At 43.8% G+C, this 18,427-nt stretch overlaps 1 protein-coding gene across 1 annotated transcript in view; it reads right to left on the bottom strand.

Moving 5' to 3' along the window:
- The window catches only part of NALF1 (NALCN channel auxiliary factor 1), a 601,297-nt gene that overhangs the window by 16,500 nt on the left and 566,370 nt on the right, over positions 1-18,427 (bottom strand). The window contains exon 2 of the mRNA XM_044381963.3: positions 16,220-16,391. Coding sequence (XP_044237898.2) covers positions 16,220-16,391 — 172 coding nt within the window. The remainder of the gene's footprint in view (positions 1-16,219; positions 16,392-18,427) is intronic.

Here is an 18,427-nt window from a genome sequence, read left to right as displayed (position 1 = left end):
CCTTTCTTTGTCTGATTTGAGTTGAACTGACTTCCTGTAGCTTCAACATTTAAAGTAGGGTATTCAAAGGAAAATCCAGTCATGTGAGATAACAATTTTCAAAAAGGAATTACAGAAACATCGGAAGCAGTCACATTGGTGGTAGGCAGGTGGGGATGTGGCAGACAGAGTGTAGGTCCTTTGAAGACGGTATCACCCATCGTTAGAAGGCACACTTCCATTAAAAATAAAGTTACATCTTAGAGTCACAAGTATTTCCACTGAGTGACATTCTGGCACGTCAGTTGCCAAAGGGAATGTCTTAGGCAGCTGCACAGTAATTGTTTATTTCCTTAGTTACAATGCCACGTAGAGCAGCATAATCATGACTTATTTCATCCAATGACATCTTGAATTATTTCTGTTTTGCTTTCTGATTGTCGCCCTCTGGGGTCATTGGCTTACATTGGCCATTAAAGAAACAAGACTAAAGTTTTAACAAGATGCAAAGAAGCTTGACAATGGCTGCTAATTAGCCAAAGAATGAGTTCAAAGTGATAGAGATAAAACACCAGGAAATAATAATAATAATAATAATAATAGTTTTCCTCCTCTTCCTTCTTCTCTTTCTGCTTCTCCTTCTCCACTCTCTCCTTCTCTTCCCCCCCCTTTTTTTTTTGAAAAATAACGGGATTTAACACTTAGTTACAGCTCTTATTTGAGAGACCAAGAATATTAGCTGGTAGAAGACCCACTAAACGGGGAAGATATGAAGACTAGTAAGAAGGCGTTGTGAAGTGTCTCTCAGAGGCAATACCATATAAACTAATGTGTGGAGAAGGTATGCTCACTAGGTCCCCTCCGCTTGACATCTGTGCTGTTTGATTCATCAGCTCTCCTACTCCATGTGGGTGAAACAGCAATCTTAAAAATGCTGTGTTTCCAGAAAGAAACAGAGGCAGGAAAAGGAGAATGTACATGGCTGATGACAGAAAGAAAGGAAAGAAAAAAAGAAAGGATTATGTATTAAATTGAAAGTAGATGTTAGGAGGCAATAGAAGAGAGAAATCAAAAGAGCCAATGTAAGAAAGTCCAAATTATTGGTATCTAAAGAATTGTGAAGTAACGATGCATAATATTTCACTTGGAACGTGGGGAAATAGTCATTACGAAACCCTATGTCTGCAAAGGAGTAAGAAATGAGAAGTATAACACACTGTTGGCGAGAATCTATGTTGTCATAAACTTTCTGAGTTTTTGGCAATAAATATCCAAGTCTCACTTTTGTGTGCTCTTTTACCCACCAAGCCCAGTTCGGTGAGTTTAGGGAACTAAATTCAAGGTACGTGTTAGTAACTGTGCACATACGTTCCAAGTAGCATGTCTTATGTAGTCCTGGAATTAGTAAAACACGGAAGTAATTTACATTATGCTCATAGACTGTATTGTTATCTAAACCTTAAATTTTGCTATAGAAGCATATTTAATAATTTGAAGCGCTATTCATAGTGCAGAATGTTATTGTCCTCTTGGTGGTAGATTATGGCTTTCCTTATCTTTTTGCTCATGTTTTCTCACTAAACGTTTTTAAATGATTAAGCATACATTTTTTGAGTATCCATATAGCACTAAATATTACTTTACCGAAAAGATGCTGTGGGTTTTTAAGCTATTTGACCAATATGGTTAGATTTTTCAGAGATGCCTCGTTTCTGTAATGTCGTTGGCAGCACAGGGAGAGTGAGCACGGTGTCCCGGATGAGGCTGCTTTGGGCTCTGCCTCGGCGCTTACCGGGCAGCCCTCCTGGGGAAGTCGCGCACGCTTCCTTGATCTCCTTGGTGGCAGGACCATGTCGCATGGCGGGCAGTGGCATTTTAGTTCAGGGAACATGCCTCACCCCTGAGCAGAGCATGTGGATTTTATTTTGGGAACGGTCCTCCTCCACCGGATGGATGCGGTGCAGGTGAGGCTGGTTGGCCCCTCCCCATGCAGGGGGGCCCCCGCGTCACCTGACTGGCGCCCGCCACCGTGATTGCTCAAGCGTGGGCATGGGTTAGGACTACTGGTCCAACGCAGGTCTTCTGCAGAAACACCGGGAATGCGGTGGCCTCTTCCTGCTGCGGTTTTTAAAGTGAGAGGTTATACATCTGTAGCTGTTGGTAGAATCAACTAACAGAGCGAAAAGCAGAGCTCGGAGCTGGGGAGAAGGAGTAAGGCGAGCACTGGAGCTAGAAACATTGACTGATCCACCTAAGCTCTCTATGTGGACCTATGGATCAATATACCGAGATAGCTCGCTGTATCCGTGTTTGTCTATCATCCATCCGCGGACCTATCCATCTCTCATTGGTCTACTTAATGAATGATACGTAAGACTCTGCAGTTTATCTCTGGACTTTTCAATTATATAAACCAATGAATTCTCATTTTGCTTCAGTCGGTTTTTGTTAGCTTTCTGCCACTTACGAGAGTCACCAACAGTGTCTTCATGGAGACATCGTGAGGCTTTAATGAGGTGATGGCTGAATGGCTTGCCCATACTGCGCACTCACAATCAGTGGCTGGTAACAAGCCTCCCAGTAGTTGTAACAGTAGTGGTAGTGACACAGGAAGGTAGTTTGGAAGCCATGGATTAAATCTTCTTCATGAATTTCATCTTTGCTTGGGAAATAACCTGTTCACACCTGGGGAAATCTAGTTTTCTATAGCCCCTTCTCATGTCTGTGCATTTGTGATAATAACACTCTCCATTCTTACTTCCAAGAAAAGTTATGGAGATACAGTGAATTGTGCCCTTCCTCCTCCGTACTTTGTTCATACTTTACATGTAATAACGCCAGTCCAGCTTTCCTGTAATTTGTTCACTTCTACAAATGAACATGTGTTTCTTAGGTTTGAACCACATCTGTTAATCTTTCTATCACCAGCATGTGGCACAATGCCTGATAATAGATGTATGCAAAATGATGGCCCCCCAGAGATGTCCACATCCGGGTCCCAGAACCTGTGAATATCTGGTTACACGGCAAAAACGAATTAGGGATGCAGATGGAATTGAGGTTACTCATTAGCTGACCTTCAAATAGGGAGATTATCCAAATGAGACTAATTTAATCACATGAGCTCTTAAAATGGAAAGAAGGAGTCCAAATCGTAAGAGAGATGTGACGGGTGAACCTTCTCTACTGTTGCTGACTCTGAACATGGAGATGGGGAACCACAGACCAAGGGAGGTGGGTGGCTTCCAGAAGCTGGGAGCTCTCCTAGCAGACAGCCAGCATGAAAAGAGGGACCTTGGTCTGACAACAACAAGGAAATGAATTCTGCCCACAATCAGAATGATCAGGAATCGGATCTTCTCCTCGAGCCTCTAGAAGGAATACAGCCCTTGGACATCTTGATTTTAGCCTGGTGAGATCTGTGTCCACAACCATAATTGTATTATTTTAAGCCTCTAAAAATCATGTTTATGACAGTTTGTTAGGGCAGTGATAGAAAATTAATGCAATGGGTCCTTAGGAAATTTTTGTGGAATGCATGAAAATGCAAAAGAAAATACTTAGGAGGAAAGGACGTAGAACATGCTTTTCAGGAGGTAAAATATGGAGGAGAAATAATATAATTTTTAAAAAATATGTATTTATTTATTGAGAGATGGAGAGAGAGAGGGAGGTGCAGAGGGAGAGGGAGAGAGAATCTTAAGCAGGCTCCAGGCCCACTGTGATCTCAGGAACCTGAGATCATGACCTGAGCCAAAACCAAGAGCTGGACACCTAACCGACTGAGCCACCCAGGTGCCCCAAGAATATAATTTCACATACATTCACCGCATTTATCCTTGGACATTTCTCTCTAGCATAGCAGGCATTTTACAATAAAAGTCAGAAGAGCTCATGACCTTCTGGAGTCAAGCGTGTGGTAAGAAAGTCACAGTGAAGGGAAAGTCAGCTATGGCAATTACAAAGTAAAGTCCTGGCGAAAAGGACCAGTGAGTGATAGCAGGTGCTGTGCTGAGCAGGAAGTCAGATGCTGTGGCTTCTCCTGTGGCTTCTCTTGTGGTTTCTCCCACCGGCTTCCATGGAAACTTGGGAAGGCTTCCTAATTTCCCTACTCTTCAGTGTTCCTATCTGCCAGATTTAACCATTGAGCTATTGTGTTGGACAAATATGAGTCAAGCAAGGCCCTGTCTGCTTCTTCACCCTGCAGACATTTCTGAGTGATCACTGGATCACTGGACTGGTTCCCAGTGACACTTCAGTTCTCCCTCAGTCCAGGGAACGGTCCTCGGAGGCACCTGAGACCCACTTCAGGGCTGTGTGACAGCTAGGGTCCTTTCAGCCAAGAGACTTCACGATTTCACACAAGGAGTCCCCTGGTTATATGCTCACGTTCGTGTCTGTTTGTTTGATGGAGCTCGTCATTTTTCAATACATTTGATGCTTTTCCCCGATGGAAGTTTCTCCAAGCTTTCAAAAGTGATCTCTTTTTGGAAAGATTAATAGCAATGAACATAGATGTAAACCATTCTTTTTGAAAGGATTAAGACTAGAATTCAAAAGCTGTCCACAAATTTAGTACAACTGTTAAATGTTATATTTCCTACCAATACAAGAGTAGGTTAGAAGTGATTAGAACAATCACATTTCCAAATGGGAGACAATTTATCTGGAGATGGAAAGCTTATTCGGCTAGAGTTTTTCCTACCACCTCCCCCATTTACAATAGACTTTATTTTTTTAGAGCAGTTTCAGGTTCACAGCAATATTGAACAGCAAGTACAGAGGGTGGCTAGATTTTTCCAGAACAAAAGTGCTCTAATAGCAGTTTCCTGAGACAAAGGGTTTTCAGACTGAGACTTAAAAATCTTCTAATTGTTGGACCATAAAAATGTGAACACAGAATACACAACCACCTTGCAAACTGGTGTGGTTCTAAACTCCTTCAAAAGGGGATTCATGAAATTTACGAAAATAATTTTATCTTACAATTAAAAATGATCGGTAATGGTTAATACTCTCTCTTCTTCATTATTACTCGCCCTACATAAGTATTATCCTCTAAATCCTCTCTGCTGAGCTCCCTCATTGCCTTTATAATTCCTTTTTATTGCTTCCTCTCCTCTAATCCTCCAGAACTTTGAAGTACGCAAAATTTGTCTTCATATAAGACTTAGACATTATTCTATTCTTGAACAAACAATATTGAATGTATCTGTTTTACTGGAAAATTGCTAGTCATGGCTCAGAGCTGCCATGACAGCGCCGCAGAGGGGGCCTTGAACAACACGAATGTCTGGTCTCACGGTTCTGGGTGGTGGGGGTTCGAGGTCAGGATGTTGGCCGGCTGGTTTGCAGATGACCATCTGCTCCCTGTGCCTCTTCACAGCATCTTCTCTCTGTGTGTCCAACTTTCTCTATTTTATGAGACTGCTCTTGTGGGACAAGCTGTGTCCCCTAAAATTGTATGTTGAAGCCCTAATTTCCAGTACCGCAGAATGTGGTTGTATTTGGAGATAGGCCCTTTAAACAGGTGATTAATTTAAAATGAGGTGTTTGGGGCGGGGGTCCTAATCAGATGTAACCGATGTCCTTAGAGAAAGAGGCCATTTGGACACAGAGGGAGACACCAGGAGCACATACAAAGGGAAGACAATGTGAAGACACCGCAAGAAAGTGGACAAACCGAGGCCTTGGGAGAAACCAAACCCCCTAGCCCTCTGATTTTGGCCTTCCAGCCTCCAGGACTGCGAGGAAGTTAATCTCCGTTGTTTAAGGCACCCAGTCAGTGGCATTTTGTTACGGCAGCCCCCGGACACTAATGCATCCATTAATCAATGCTGGATGAGGGCCCAGGCTAATGACCTTATTTTAACGTGATTACCTCCATAAAGACCATACTTTCAAATAAGGTCACGTTCGGAGGCACTGAGGGGTTAGGATGTCAGCCTATGAATTTAGGGGGCTGGGGACAGAACTATGATACTCAGTTTGGGGGGGGGTGACATTTAAATTGCAAATCCCATAAGGTGAAATGTCACATCATTAACTAGACTTTTGTAAAGGCCAGTGCTCTAGGCTGTGCTGAGTAACGAGGTGCAGGATGACGGTCTGAACGCCATTCAGCACGAGCCTTCATAATGCATATGGCGGGGATGGCATGTGAAGGAACAGATCGCTTTACAGTGAAATGCTGACTTTCCCTTGTCTCCACAGGGGAATGTTTTGCTAAAGTGCATCTAATTGTCAGTCCCCTTTTGTGTGCGTCCTCGTGATGTCGTGGCAGAGGGACACAGGCAAAAGGCACCCGCAGGCTCTCAGCACATTGCTCACACCACCCTGCCTTCCTGAGGCGCTTCCCCCACCTCAGAGGGCCTCTTCTTGCTTACAACGGGGACCATCACAGACCCCTTTGGGCTGTTACCCATTATTTCATCCTTTAGGTAGTTGCTTACTGAGCACTCTGTGTCAGGCGCTTTTGTGGGCCCTGGGGACATGGTCAGGAGCAGCATAAGTTCTGGTCCCCATCCAGTTCACCGTGACGCAGGAAGGACGGGCCAGTCCTGTATGAGGAAGCACCCTGCAGCACTGCGGGCTTACAAGACGGGGACAGAGCCCAAATTTGGAGTGTCAGGGGCTTCCTAAGAGAATGACAGATACCAAAGGGTTAGCCAGGTGAAGGCATGGAGAAGGGTGTGCCAGGCAGGGGCGGCGCTCCCCCCTGGATGGCATCGAGGGCGCTGGGCTCCAAAGGAGAAGGGTGAAGCTGGGACGGCACGGTGAGTCACAGGGGACAAACTTAACCTGTGCAGGAACTTAGGGACCGTCTAAGGGCATGAGGACTTTGAGAAAAGGATGATCCTGGCCCTGAATCGGCCAGATGGTGAGTTTCATCCAAATGCTAAGTACATAGACCCTCTGACCCAGCAAGCCCACGCCCACCCCCTGGTGCGGCACTTACCCTACAGAAAACATCACAAGTGTAGGAAATGACACAGCACCAAAAACAGCCCTTGCCAAACTGGATTTAATAACAGATTAGAAATCACCTAAATGCCATCGATTTGGAACTGGTTGGATATGACACATTTCTAGCCGACAACTGTGTTGCTGGGGGGAGTGGAGAAGGACTTGGCTTCATTTCCACTCCTTAGTATCTTTCAAACATTGTGCATGTGCTTGTATTACCAATTCAAAAATAAGCAAATACAATGTATTTATTTCAAGTGTATGTCCTAGCTGCGTTAGTCTCAGTGACATCAGTGCGGTCATAAGATTTTGCTCCTATCCATGGATGCACCGGGGGGTGGTGGTGGTGGGCAACTCTATTGTCAAACTACAAGACTGAAGAGCAGCGGGGTGAGTGGGGCGGGACGCAGAGCCCATGTCTACTCACCATCCCTGCAGACAGAGAAGGACATTGCAAGAGAAAAGAGAGGTAGTGGAAAACTAGGGTGGCTTTGTATCCAGTTTCTGAAAACTGGCCTTTACAACACAGTGTGTTTGGCAAAGATGTTGACTTTATCTACTTATGCTTCCAAGAGACCTTGGAAGAGGTTAGACTTCACATTGGCTCTGCACGTTCAAAATGGGACTCTACATTTTTAAATGGTCTCTGAAAGAATTCATGATGCAGGAAGAAACAGATTCTATCTCAGGACAATTACTTCTCTTGTGGTTGAAATTATTTTAATTTCCCTTGCAATGTTTGTCCCCAAAGGTGGAGGAGGAAGCTGGACTTTCTGGGGCTTTCCGAGCCCACATACACAAAGAAAGACTGAATCATGGCAAATGTCCCAAGACAACCCAACAAAGCTTTTTTTCCCCTCTGATAATGGAATGTTCAGTAAGGAGGGCGTGCTAAGGAAGGGTACCCGGAACCCTACACCACTAGAGGGAATGAGTGTCGGGGTGAAGCCAGTGTTTTCAGACTCTCTGCTGGACTTTGGGCAGCATCGACTGGTTAATAAGAGACGATATGACACATTTGGGACTGGAAGGTAGTGCAGCCCAATAGCGTAACAAAGGCAGTAAAAGCGTTGTCTTAAATAGCGTCCTAGAAGTTTTATTCTCAACTGGGCTTTGTATTTTCAAGCTTTCCTTTGGGGAGGTTAAACATGAATTCCATCCATGCTGTCTTCCCTAAATAGGACTCACTCCTGTTTTTCGAATTGGCTTTAAAGCGAATTTTAAAGCCACGTTCAAAAACCGATTGTCAACTTTTAAACTTTTATTTCCTTTTATAATTAACCTGCGTTACTTGTGAAATTTAGCTCTTTTAATTATATGCATATTTAAATTGTATATGCGACTTGTATATATAAGTTAATTATATATATGGCTATATGTTTGCGTATGTGTACCCGGGTACTCACTTACACATTCAGATAAATCTCCTAAAGCAGAAAGAGAATGTAGACTATGAAAATCTTCTTTCTTTTCTTTTTAAAGATGTTATCTATTTGAGAGAGAGAGAAAGCATGAGTGGGGGGGGGTGGAGCAGAGGGAGAGGGACAAACAGACTCCCCACTGAGCAGGGAAGCCCGACTGGGGGCTCGATCCCAGGACCCTGGTATCATGACACTTACGGTCGGAGCCCCATAGGCGCCCCCGTGAAAATTATTTTTAAAGAAAATTTAAAAATTATTTTGAACAATGACTGCATCATGAATACAAAAACTGAGTTTCTAAATTGTACTAATTTGAAGAAACTGTGCATTGAAGACATGTTCTAATATTCTTTTCCTAAAGAGTAGACATTATGATTACCTGATAAATTAGAAATCGTGATTAACCATCACCATCTCACCTGGTAATTTCAAGTGAAACCATCAAAAAAAAAAAACAAACCCCACAGGAGTTCAAAATTGAGAAAAATTGGTTCATTTTCCTTTCTAAAGTTTACCTAATGTCTTATTTCTTACGGGACACAAACATACATTTATGACCCAACACAAAGGAAGAAGGTCATTTAGACTGACAATATTTACGTGAACATTTTAGAGACTTTGGGTCTTTGTCATGACCCTTCACACTGACACTTGTGCATGTCTATGTGTCCACAAACTAAAAACCTTGTTAACTAATCGGAAAAAGTTAGCCATCTCAGCACTTTCCAGAGAACCGGGCTTGGCAGGTCTCTTTCCTTCAACCAGGAAAAAAATGGGCTGGGCAGAGAACACGTGTAAAGCTCATTTTTAATGTGACGCCGTGAAGGAGGACGTGTGTGTTGAACGGCGGAAGACGTGTTACACAGGCCGTGGGCTGCGGTCGGTCCTCTCTCTCAGCTGCGGACCCGCGCTCTTCAGCTGTTGTGCGGGAAGGAAACGACCGCTTACAGGCTCATCTCAGGCTGGACTGACGGGTCATTTCCTGTTGCGCTAGTAATACAAACACTGAACTAACAGCCAGAGAATGTGGGTCTATTCTTGTTTCCGGAATAACAGCGTTCTGTGTGTGTGCGTGTGCGTGTGTGTGTGTGTGTGTGTGTGTGTGTGTGTTGGGGGCGGGGGTGCTCTGTGCAGTCCTCTGTAAACGCAAACATCAGGCTGGATCTGAAATTGACTAACCCTGTAGTCCTGTAGATCATTGTGATGTCTCAAGCAGCTCAGCACTCAGACCAGCTCCAAGGAGGACACAGGTGATTCACAGGGATGTGGAATCCAGACAAAGCAGGTGCACACCTTCGTTAAATAAGATTTCGCTTGTTCTGGGAGATCCTTCTTTGCCCGACCTTCCCACCTGAACTGTCAGACTTCGCAATCTTCGCTTGCCTTACTTCCTTACCCGCCACCATGCCAGTTGTATGCACTTCTGAGTCACACGCGGGTCTGGGGAACCTGCCCGAGGACGTGTAGTTCATCCACCTTCCTGCCCTAGAGAGAATCTCTGACATTTTGATTCAACCGCGCTAACCGACTCGCTGTCCCAGGGCACTGACCCTCTCTTAGGGTCGCATTCAACAGTTCCGGCTTGAGCAAGGGGTGGCTCTCCATCCGGGTGGTTCAGAGAGGACTAGACGTAGCTGTCAGATACAGGAAGGGTCACGTGGGCTGTAGGTTAATGGGCAACTGTGGGCTGATGTCACTCACAGCCTCCCTGGGAGGTGGCATCAAAGAGGCCAGCAACTTTCTGCTCAGTCCACCTGCAGGGCTCACCTACCCGATGCCAGGCCAGAAAATGGCCACAGGTGAGGCCCTTGGTGGCAGAACTCCCAGCTCACTGTGAGCTGGGCTGCAGGCTTCCTGGGGCTGGATCCATGCCTGGTTTCCGCGGCGTTCGCTGGTCTAACCACTTCCAGTTCTCCTCTTCCATCAGGTGAGGCATACAGATGGAACACAGAAGGACACTTTGAGCTCTGTTAGAATTCCCCCAGAGTTTGTCTCAGTGAGCAGGCTTCTGAAGGATATGATTCCTGTTATCACAAAGCTGGAACTCGATGAGTTTATCCACAGTTCCTCCTGGAGTCATTCAGGAGCCAGGTGTCTTTCTGCCCCAACGATGGACCAGAGATGGTCCCCATTACACTCCAGATTCTGTTAGCCACTTGCAGAGACGAGGACATGGAAACCTAGAGGGCGTGACTTTCCAAAATTCATGGTGATGGGCAGAATCCAGACATCCTAACTGCTATCCAGCTCCTGTTCCCGCTTTATCCCTTTGTTCGAGGCAAGCCTGAGCTGTTGGGAATATGTCGGAGTGGAACTGGGAAAGACAGTCTTGAGGATGAAGACCTGAACTCAGATCTGAATACGTGAAATTGAATAAACCTCAGAAAGTATCATGTTTTAATGGAAGACGATGTCCCCAACACACTAAGTTACTACATTCTACTTTGGGTTTTTTTTTTTTTAATAACCCACTTTCATACTTCCTTATTTTACTCTAGTCATGCCACCTCCCCTCAAATTTCTCTTTTGGCCTTATTTTTTATATATCGATTAGAAGTTCTGTGACAATAAGTGGCACTGTAACAAAAGGGTCTGTTGGTCGTTCTGTTCTCAGAACTCCCCTCCACCACGTTCTAGAAAACAGTGAAACATATTCACGCACTCAGGAAAACGCAGAAATGCAAGACAGCGTAGGTGTACAAATGAAAACCTCTGGGCAGCTGGATTTTCCACTAACAGACTCCTTTAATGAGAAAATCTTTTATGTTATTAAAAAAATCTTTATCAGCTCCCAGTCATGTCAGAACTGGATTTTGGAAATAGTCTTTCCCAGTTGTGAATGCTCTCATATGAATTATGAGACATAAAACATTAAAAAAATTCCTCTCTAATTTGAACAATATGCACATCAAAGGATTTCCTCCCCTCTTTTTTCTCCCAGAGGGCTCTCCTCTCCCCTGCCGGCGATCCCCTCCGGCTGCTGTAGCGCATCTAAGCCACCAGGGGGCGCGCGTCCTCCATCACTTCTAATCAGCCCTGTCACCGTCACCAGCAACAGCAGCCCACTGCGTTCCCCCCAGAGACAGAAACATAACCTTATTCTTGTCACAGCCCCCCAAAATGCAATGCAGAATTTACATAGATTTCTCAAAATATGTTTTATCTCCATTGTCAGTAACCCCCAGCAGACCAACTTTACTTTCTTTCTTCCAATAATTTATGAAAACTATAGCAGCAAATCCCGTCGACTCTGTTTTATCTATCAATCAAATGGTAATTTTCATAATGTTTGTTACCATAGCACCCACAGCCTGTGATCCTCTGCTACTTCTGTTTTCCTCATGTTGGTTCACTGTTACAGGTAAGCAATCAGGGATTTCTCTCGGGGATTCTAGAACGAGGCGAGGGAGGGTGCAGGGGGAAACCCGCATAATTACCACAGTGATGGGTTGACATCTAGAACGACTCCACCCCTGCACTTTGAAGACGAAGACATGGAGTTTCTAAAATAGCGCATTATGTGAACTGAGCCCAAGAACAGAACCCACCTTGGAAAGTTTTAGCTCAATAATGCCTAACATTAAAAGACAGCTTTCAACCTGACAGCATGTCAGAATTTCTCGCCAATTAATTTTTCAAATACTCCTTCAGTAATGTGTCTGTTCTATTCTTTAAAAGAAAAAAAAAGCCCAAGAGCAATCTCAGGCAAAGTGTCTTTCCTTTATCTCATAAAACAGAATCAAAATTAAACATACACCGAGGCACTCTTCCGGCGGTCTACGTTTGTGGTTAGAACATTTGGCCATGACCTTCTGCAAAATTCTCAAAGACACTGAATAGCAGTGTATATGTATTCTCAGATATTTCGTGTTTTTCGTAAGTGACAGGCTTACTAAGGATCATAGACACATGAAGTAGCAGGTGATCGAAATAAAAAAAAAAATAAAACATTCACATTTAGGAGTGGGTAAGTAGTGTAAACATCGTGAACAGTGATGCACTAAGCGTCAAGTCTAATAACTGTCACCAAAGCTGAACCCAAGGGCTGAGATGCCCTTTTTGGGCAGATGACAGGAACCCTGAGTGTCAGTATATAGGTAATAAAAGCATCTATGAAGGAAGAACTGAATGTTCTATAATCCCACATCCTTAAAAGGCTGGATGCAGAGGACTCAATGGAAAAGTCATCACCACACCACTGGTTTGTTTCCATGGAGAAGAACCTTGAACAAAATTGATCCTCCCTCGGACAGCACGTGGCAGCGAGCCATCTGTAGGAACGTGCTTATTGAATTCTTTTTTGAGGTTGATTCTAGAGGGGATCTCTATTCTTCTGGAATTTGGGAATTGCATGTATTTCCAATAGTAGGGAAACCTCCATGTTTAAATATGTGGAATTTGAAGGGCACTCCATCTACTCATTCAACTCTGGATGATACATGATTATATATTTTTCACTATGTAGAATGGGAAAAAAGTTATTAAAATAAAACAAAAAAGAGGAATTACTGAGGGCAAGATTAAGACGAACCTATCGGTTAATTTCTTTTCATAGAACTGTGTTTAGTGATTGTCATTCTACCTATTTCAATAAAGAAGAAGCCCCACGGGTCTGCGACCTCTTGAGAACAGGCAGAGTTGCCGTGAGCTGCCATCCCAGGGGTCTTAGGTTAGCTGCAGCCAGTTGGGAAACCAGAAAAAAATATTCCTATGTCTCTACTATATTTAGTCCAGTCCTGCCTGAGTACTGAAGACATTTCATTCAAAATGCATAAAGGCACCTGACATGACTCACAGGCACTCCCTCTAAAAGGTGACTTATTTGGATCTTCATGTCCATCTGTAAGACATAAGCTGCCAAAAATCGTGTGACAATGTTCGAGAATAAATGCTATACCTATCAAAGTCTTCAAGTTTCTCTAGAAGTGTGGTAACCCTAGGTTTGACCAGTGGTCCCCAGAAGCTGTTCTCTGGGCTAACTTCTTCCCAGAAGGATGCTACCCTGGGGGTCGTGTTTGGAACCTTCGTCAGTAGAGACAAGCTAACAAGTGATCGGCATCGATAGAAACATCTCTCTTGTTCAGGTGCAGCGGCAAAATTCAAGGAACGTCTGAGGGGGAAGTGGTGGTTGCTAGTTAGCAAGAGAGAGAAGTCTTCAAGAAGGCCTGGGTCACACCTTAGAAAGCAGCTCAATCTGAGCATTAGTATCTTTTTTGTTAAAAACATTTTGTAGAACTTCAGGGTCAAATGCCTTCAGAATGTATCCTGCACATTTTTGGAAAGCCGAGGAGTGAAAGGAGCGTGAGCCCCGCGGAGAGCGGCAATGGAAGAGTTAGGTTCTGGGTACTGAGTGATGGGATTCTCCCGAAAATCTTCTAGGCTCCATGGCGTTTTCTCTGGACCCAGAGACACACCTCCCTTTTCCTGTCTCTTTCCTGTAATGATGTCGCCATGGCTATGAAAAACTTGAATTTTCCAAACTCAAAGACAATTAAGAGTATAAGGTGGAAGGAAGACAAATACTGTATGATTTCACTTACGCGTGGAATCTAAAAATCCAACCAACCAACCAAAAGCAGAAACAGACCCATAAACACAGAATAAACTGATGGCTGCCAGAGGGGACGGGTGTGGGGGGATGAACAAAATGGGTGAAGGAGAGTGGGGGGTACAGACTCCCAGTTATGAAATGAGTGAGTCACAGGAGTACGGGACAGGAATATAGTCAATGATATTGTAATAACGTTGCATGGTGACAGAGGGAAGCTACTCTTGTGGCGAGCACAGCATAACGTATAAACCCGTGGCATCACTATGCTGTACACCTGAAACTAACGTAACATTGTATGTCAACTACACCTCAACTAAAGAAATTACATATATATGGTGGACTTTCTGCCCATGTTGGGCAGAAAGAGATTATATCCCATGTTTAGCTTTCTGATGGCCTTGAAAGTGTACAAGGAAGAAGGACGAATAGTCAAACCTATATCAGATCCACACGTGCAGATTAAAGACCAGGTACAGGAGAAGATAAGACAAGGATCTCGTCCTTCATTTGAGGTTTAGAGGTTGTTGTCCACTTTGAAGAGCTCCTGACCTTCTCTAGGAAAAAAATCTAGATGCATGTGAATGAACGAACATACAGCCTTTACATAAAATGCCACAAGTTTCTCTGAACTCCTAAAATCATGGACACCTGCTTGACCACAGAGTCAAGACTGAAGACCTTATCTTGAGGACCATTTATGGAAAGTTTTATGTGAATGTCAAGTAATGAACAGCCTGTGTCTAATGAATTTTGGCTTAAATTCAAAGGGAGATGATACTAATTTATTTCTTTCCTTCTCCCCTTCCCTTCCCTCCCCTTCCCTTCCCTTCCCTTCCCTTCCCTTCCCTTCCCTTCCCTTCCTTCCTCCTTCCCCTTTCATTTTCTGTCTTTCCCTCTTCTCTCTCTCACTCTTGCCATGTCTTCCGACCAGAGAGGAGCTGGAAAAATGATCTCAGCGTTCAATCAGTGAGTAACAAAGTGATTGGTGAATCCATTTACATTCTACAAGTCACTTTCTTATGTACAATGGCTCTTGCCTTTTGGTGCCATATCTTGTGCTTCTCTCTTATCCATAATCCTCATAGCAAACACACCTGGGGGTTTTTGCTATTACTAATTTACTAATGAGGAGCTACCCGATGGCCCCGAGAGAATGCATGTAACAGAAATAGGACAAACACACGTCCCGTAGCCTTCGCTTAGGTGTTCTTCCCACAAGACTGGGCAGCACAGGAAGCAGTCATCCGGTTCTTAAGGCAGATTCCTAAGGGAGAACTTTTGTCAACTGTCTCTTGATAGCTTGTCACTCAGCCTTAGAACAGTATGGCTAATGGATAGGTATACGAATACCTGATCTAGAACTACTTTGATAAACTCTCATGTTGAACATTTCAATATGGCACCCTTCTAGGGGGTTTTATAAAGTCTAAGACATGAGGGAGCCTTTCATGGTTCTCCATACATATGGTAGCATTTTATCCTTAAAACTTGAAAATTAACCCTACCTCAACTGAAGCCATCTAGTGACAAGAACACACAGCACTTTTTGTTCTGAGATAGTGCAGAGCAACAACTCTGATGATCACATCACCATGGCAGAGCGTCCTGTTCTCACTTGTCTACTCACCATTTATTAAAAAAAAAAAAATTTACTTATTCTTTACATCTTATTCTGTGTCTAAATTATGTAATACTTATAAATACCCAGAAATTGAATTCTGATATTGGTGTTTGGCCGAGTCTGAGTCATTTGCTGAAAGAAGTAAACATTGTTAATGGGGAATATAATATAAAATTGTATCTAGCCCTTGTGCATCTCAAACACACACACACACATGCACACACACACACACACGAATAACTTAGATAGACAGTTCTTTATGGTCTGGATGCTTATTTAGGATAAAGTAACACAAAACTTCTCAGAAAAATAGCCCCATGTGAAGAAGCAGCATAATTTTACTGGCCTTGTGACATCATCTGTTCTTATGTAACGCAAAGAAGCACACAGCACCCAACCACTCGAAGTCAGGTCCACGCGTACCTCATGATTGCTAACATCTTCCCCTCAGAATTATCCTTTTGCAAAGCTAATGCGTGTGGGTCACAGGCACTCTGTAGATAATGTGATCTTTCCAGACCAAGTTCTTTCGGGGCATCTATGAGGAAAGCATGGAAAACTACCAGGCATATCTTCAAGGTTACATCCATCCGTAGAGGGAAACAACAAAGCCAACCAGCGCCCCCCAGAAAAGCAGACCAGCAGGAAAGGCTGTGTGCCAGACCCCGCCAGGCACTATACCTGTACAGATGAAGCTGGAGAGTCCCCCGTAGATGACTTCATCATTGTCGGGCAATATAAACGGACACCTCGTCTGAACCTCCAAACAGTATTGCTTGCAAGGAATTGTCTTTCTGCAGTTAAACTGAGCGACTTCAAAGTACTGGGAACACAGCCAGGCTTTGTAGACAATCTGAAAAAAGAGAAGAATCAAAAATCGGGAGGGATGACAAGAGTTCTGTCTCTAATACAGGACATGCTGTACTGGGAGAAGCATGCTGTGGTGCCAAGTGGATCATAAGGAAACTCTCATTTCCAGAAAGTTCTTTTACACAATGCCAGCTGCAAGTGATACGACGTGGCAACAAAAGTCTGCAGCCGAGCAAAACACTATCGGAGCGAGCCTCTAAGAGAATGCAAAGGGTAGCACGGCATTCGAGTTGATGTCGTTGTTTGAAAAACAAGGGAGTTCATCAGAACCTGAAGTTTCAAAATCCAGTGATACAGAAAGTAAAAAAAAAAAGTAAAGAAAAACCATCGTCAACTGTGTGGTCTACGGTAGTTCCTGACTGCAGTGTGCGAGGGGAGTCAGTTCCGAGCAGAAAATCCGGCTAGCTATGCCACCAGCGGACACTAGATGGCGCTGAGTCCTCTGCCACCAGGGCCAGCAGGAGCTTGGACTCCAGGCGCACAGAGCAAGTAGCAGTGGGCATTGCCTTTATGACTCACATCAAGTGCACTACAAACCTCATGGTCTCAAAGCCCAGAAACACTCAACCTTGGTCAGACTTAACATGCGTTGGTGTGTTTCACAGCGCGGGAAGGAGACTCATCAAAGCCACAACCTGGACCTCCGAGATAATGCACGAGCCGCATGAGTATGTGTTCAGTGTTCAGTTAATTTGATAAAATGTGAAACGATTATGACTCCATTTATCCCTCTGTTTTTGATTGCTATTAGGAAAATAAGTATTGAAAAAAATACCTTTTTCTACTACAAGGAAACAAGTTGCACCTAAATCCAAATAAAACAAAGAGAAAAGTACCCGTTCACAGTATAGATCACTGTGATGTGGGTAGTTCCCAGATCCTAGGCATGGAGGGCAGCTGTTTGTCTGTGTCTGGGACTAATAATATCCAGGGAAGATCTTGTCAGCTCCGTCTCACCTAGAAACGTGAATGGTTTACAGTCAAACGTACGCCCAGAGGCATGAACACTCGCCAGTAAGAGCAAGAACAGTGCCTAGTATTTACCAACCTCACACTCTGTTCTACGCAGGGTTCATACTTTTCCCCCAGGTCATTCTCAGCATACGCCCAGAAGGTAACTGTGAGTCATGCTTTGCATACAAACAATATTTAGTAATGGAAGTAAGTAAAAAATCCAGAATTCAAACCCACTTTCTATCGGATTCCAAATCCTGCATCTTCAACAGTATGCTATATTTAATCTGAAAATGCCCTTAGAGAACTTATAAAATCACGAGGGAGTTGGTGAAATCAATCTGACATCAGCACCAAACTGCGTGTACCTGGCCGATATCTGTTTGGTGTTGAAATTTTATTCATAACTTTGCATTCGTTTGACCGAAATGAAACTATATTCTTTGATCAAAGGTGCCTCCGTGGGGGTAAATGGGATGCATGCGAAATTCAGGTATAAGTCTAGACAGCTATACGTAATTTATTTGCTGTCATCATTCATTTATTTATGTATGTATTATTTACTTATTTATTTTAAGTGGGCTCCATGCTCCCAACGGGGGGCCTGAACTCACGACCCTGAGATCAAGACCTGAGCTGCGATCAAGTCTCAGCTGGCTTAACCAGCTGAGCCACCTGGGCACACCCATCAGTAATTTATTTATAAGGGACTATACTTCCTTAAAACTTGATAGGAAAATATACAAATAATTTGTACTCCCACAGGTCTTTGAACAGGTCTTCACATAAAGGCATACGTTAGAAAAAAAATACTACAATAGCTGAGAGAACCCCTAAAATTTCTTAAATTTCAACGTGGAAACAACGGGTTCGGGTGTGTGAATGTGGGCCATGGGGACAGAGGTGGCAGGTGGGGGCAGTGCCACCATGCTGTCAGAAAGAAGCTAGAAGTATGAGTTTCAGAAGAAAGAAAAGCCAATTTCCAACCATACTTCGGGGCAGTTGCGGATTGTTTTTCAAAATGCCGTTGGTACTTGTGCGATCTGACATAATACGTCATCTGAT

The sequence above is a fragment of the Ursus arctos genome, unplaced genomic scaffold (assembly GCF_023065955.2).
Source record: "Ursus arctos isolate Adak ecotype North America unplaced genomic scaffold, UrsArc2.0 scaffold_10, whole genome shotgun sequence".
Lineage (NCBI taxonomy): Eukaryota > Metazoa > Chordata > Mammalia > Carnivora > Ursidae > Ursus > Ursus arctos.
The sequence above is the reverse complement of the archived record's forward strand: the minus strand, read 5'-3'. Positions and strand labels throughout refer to the sequence as shown.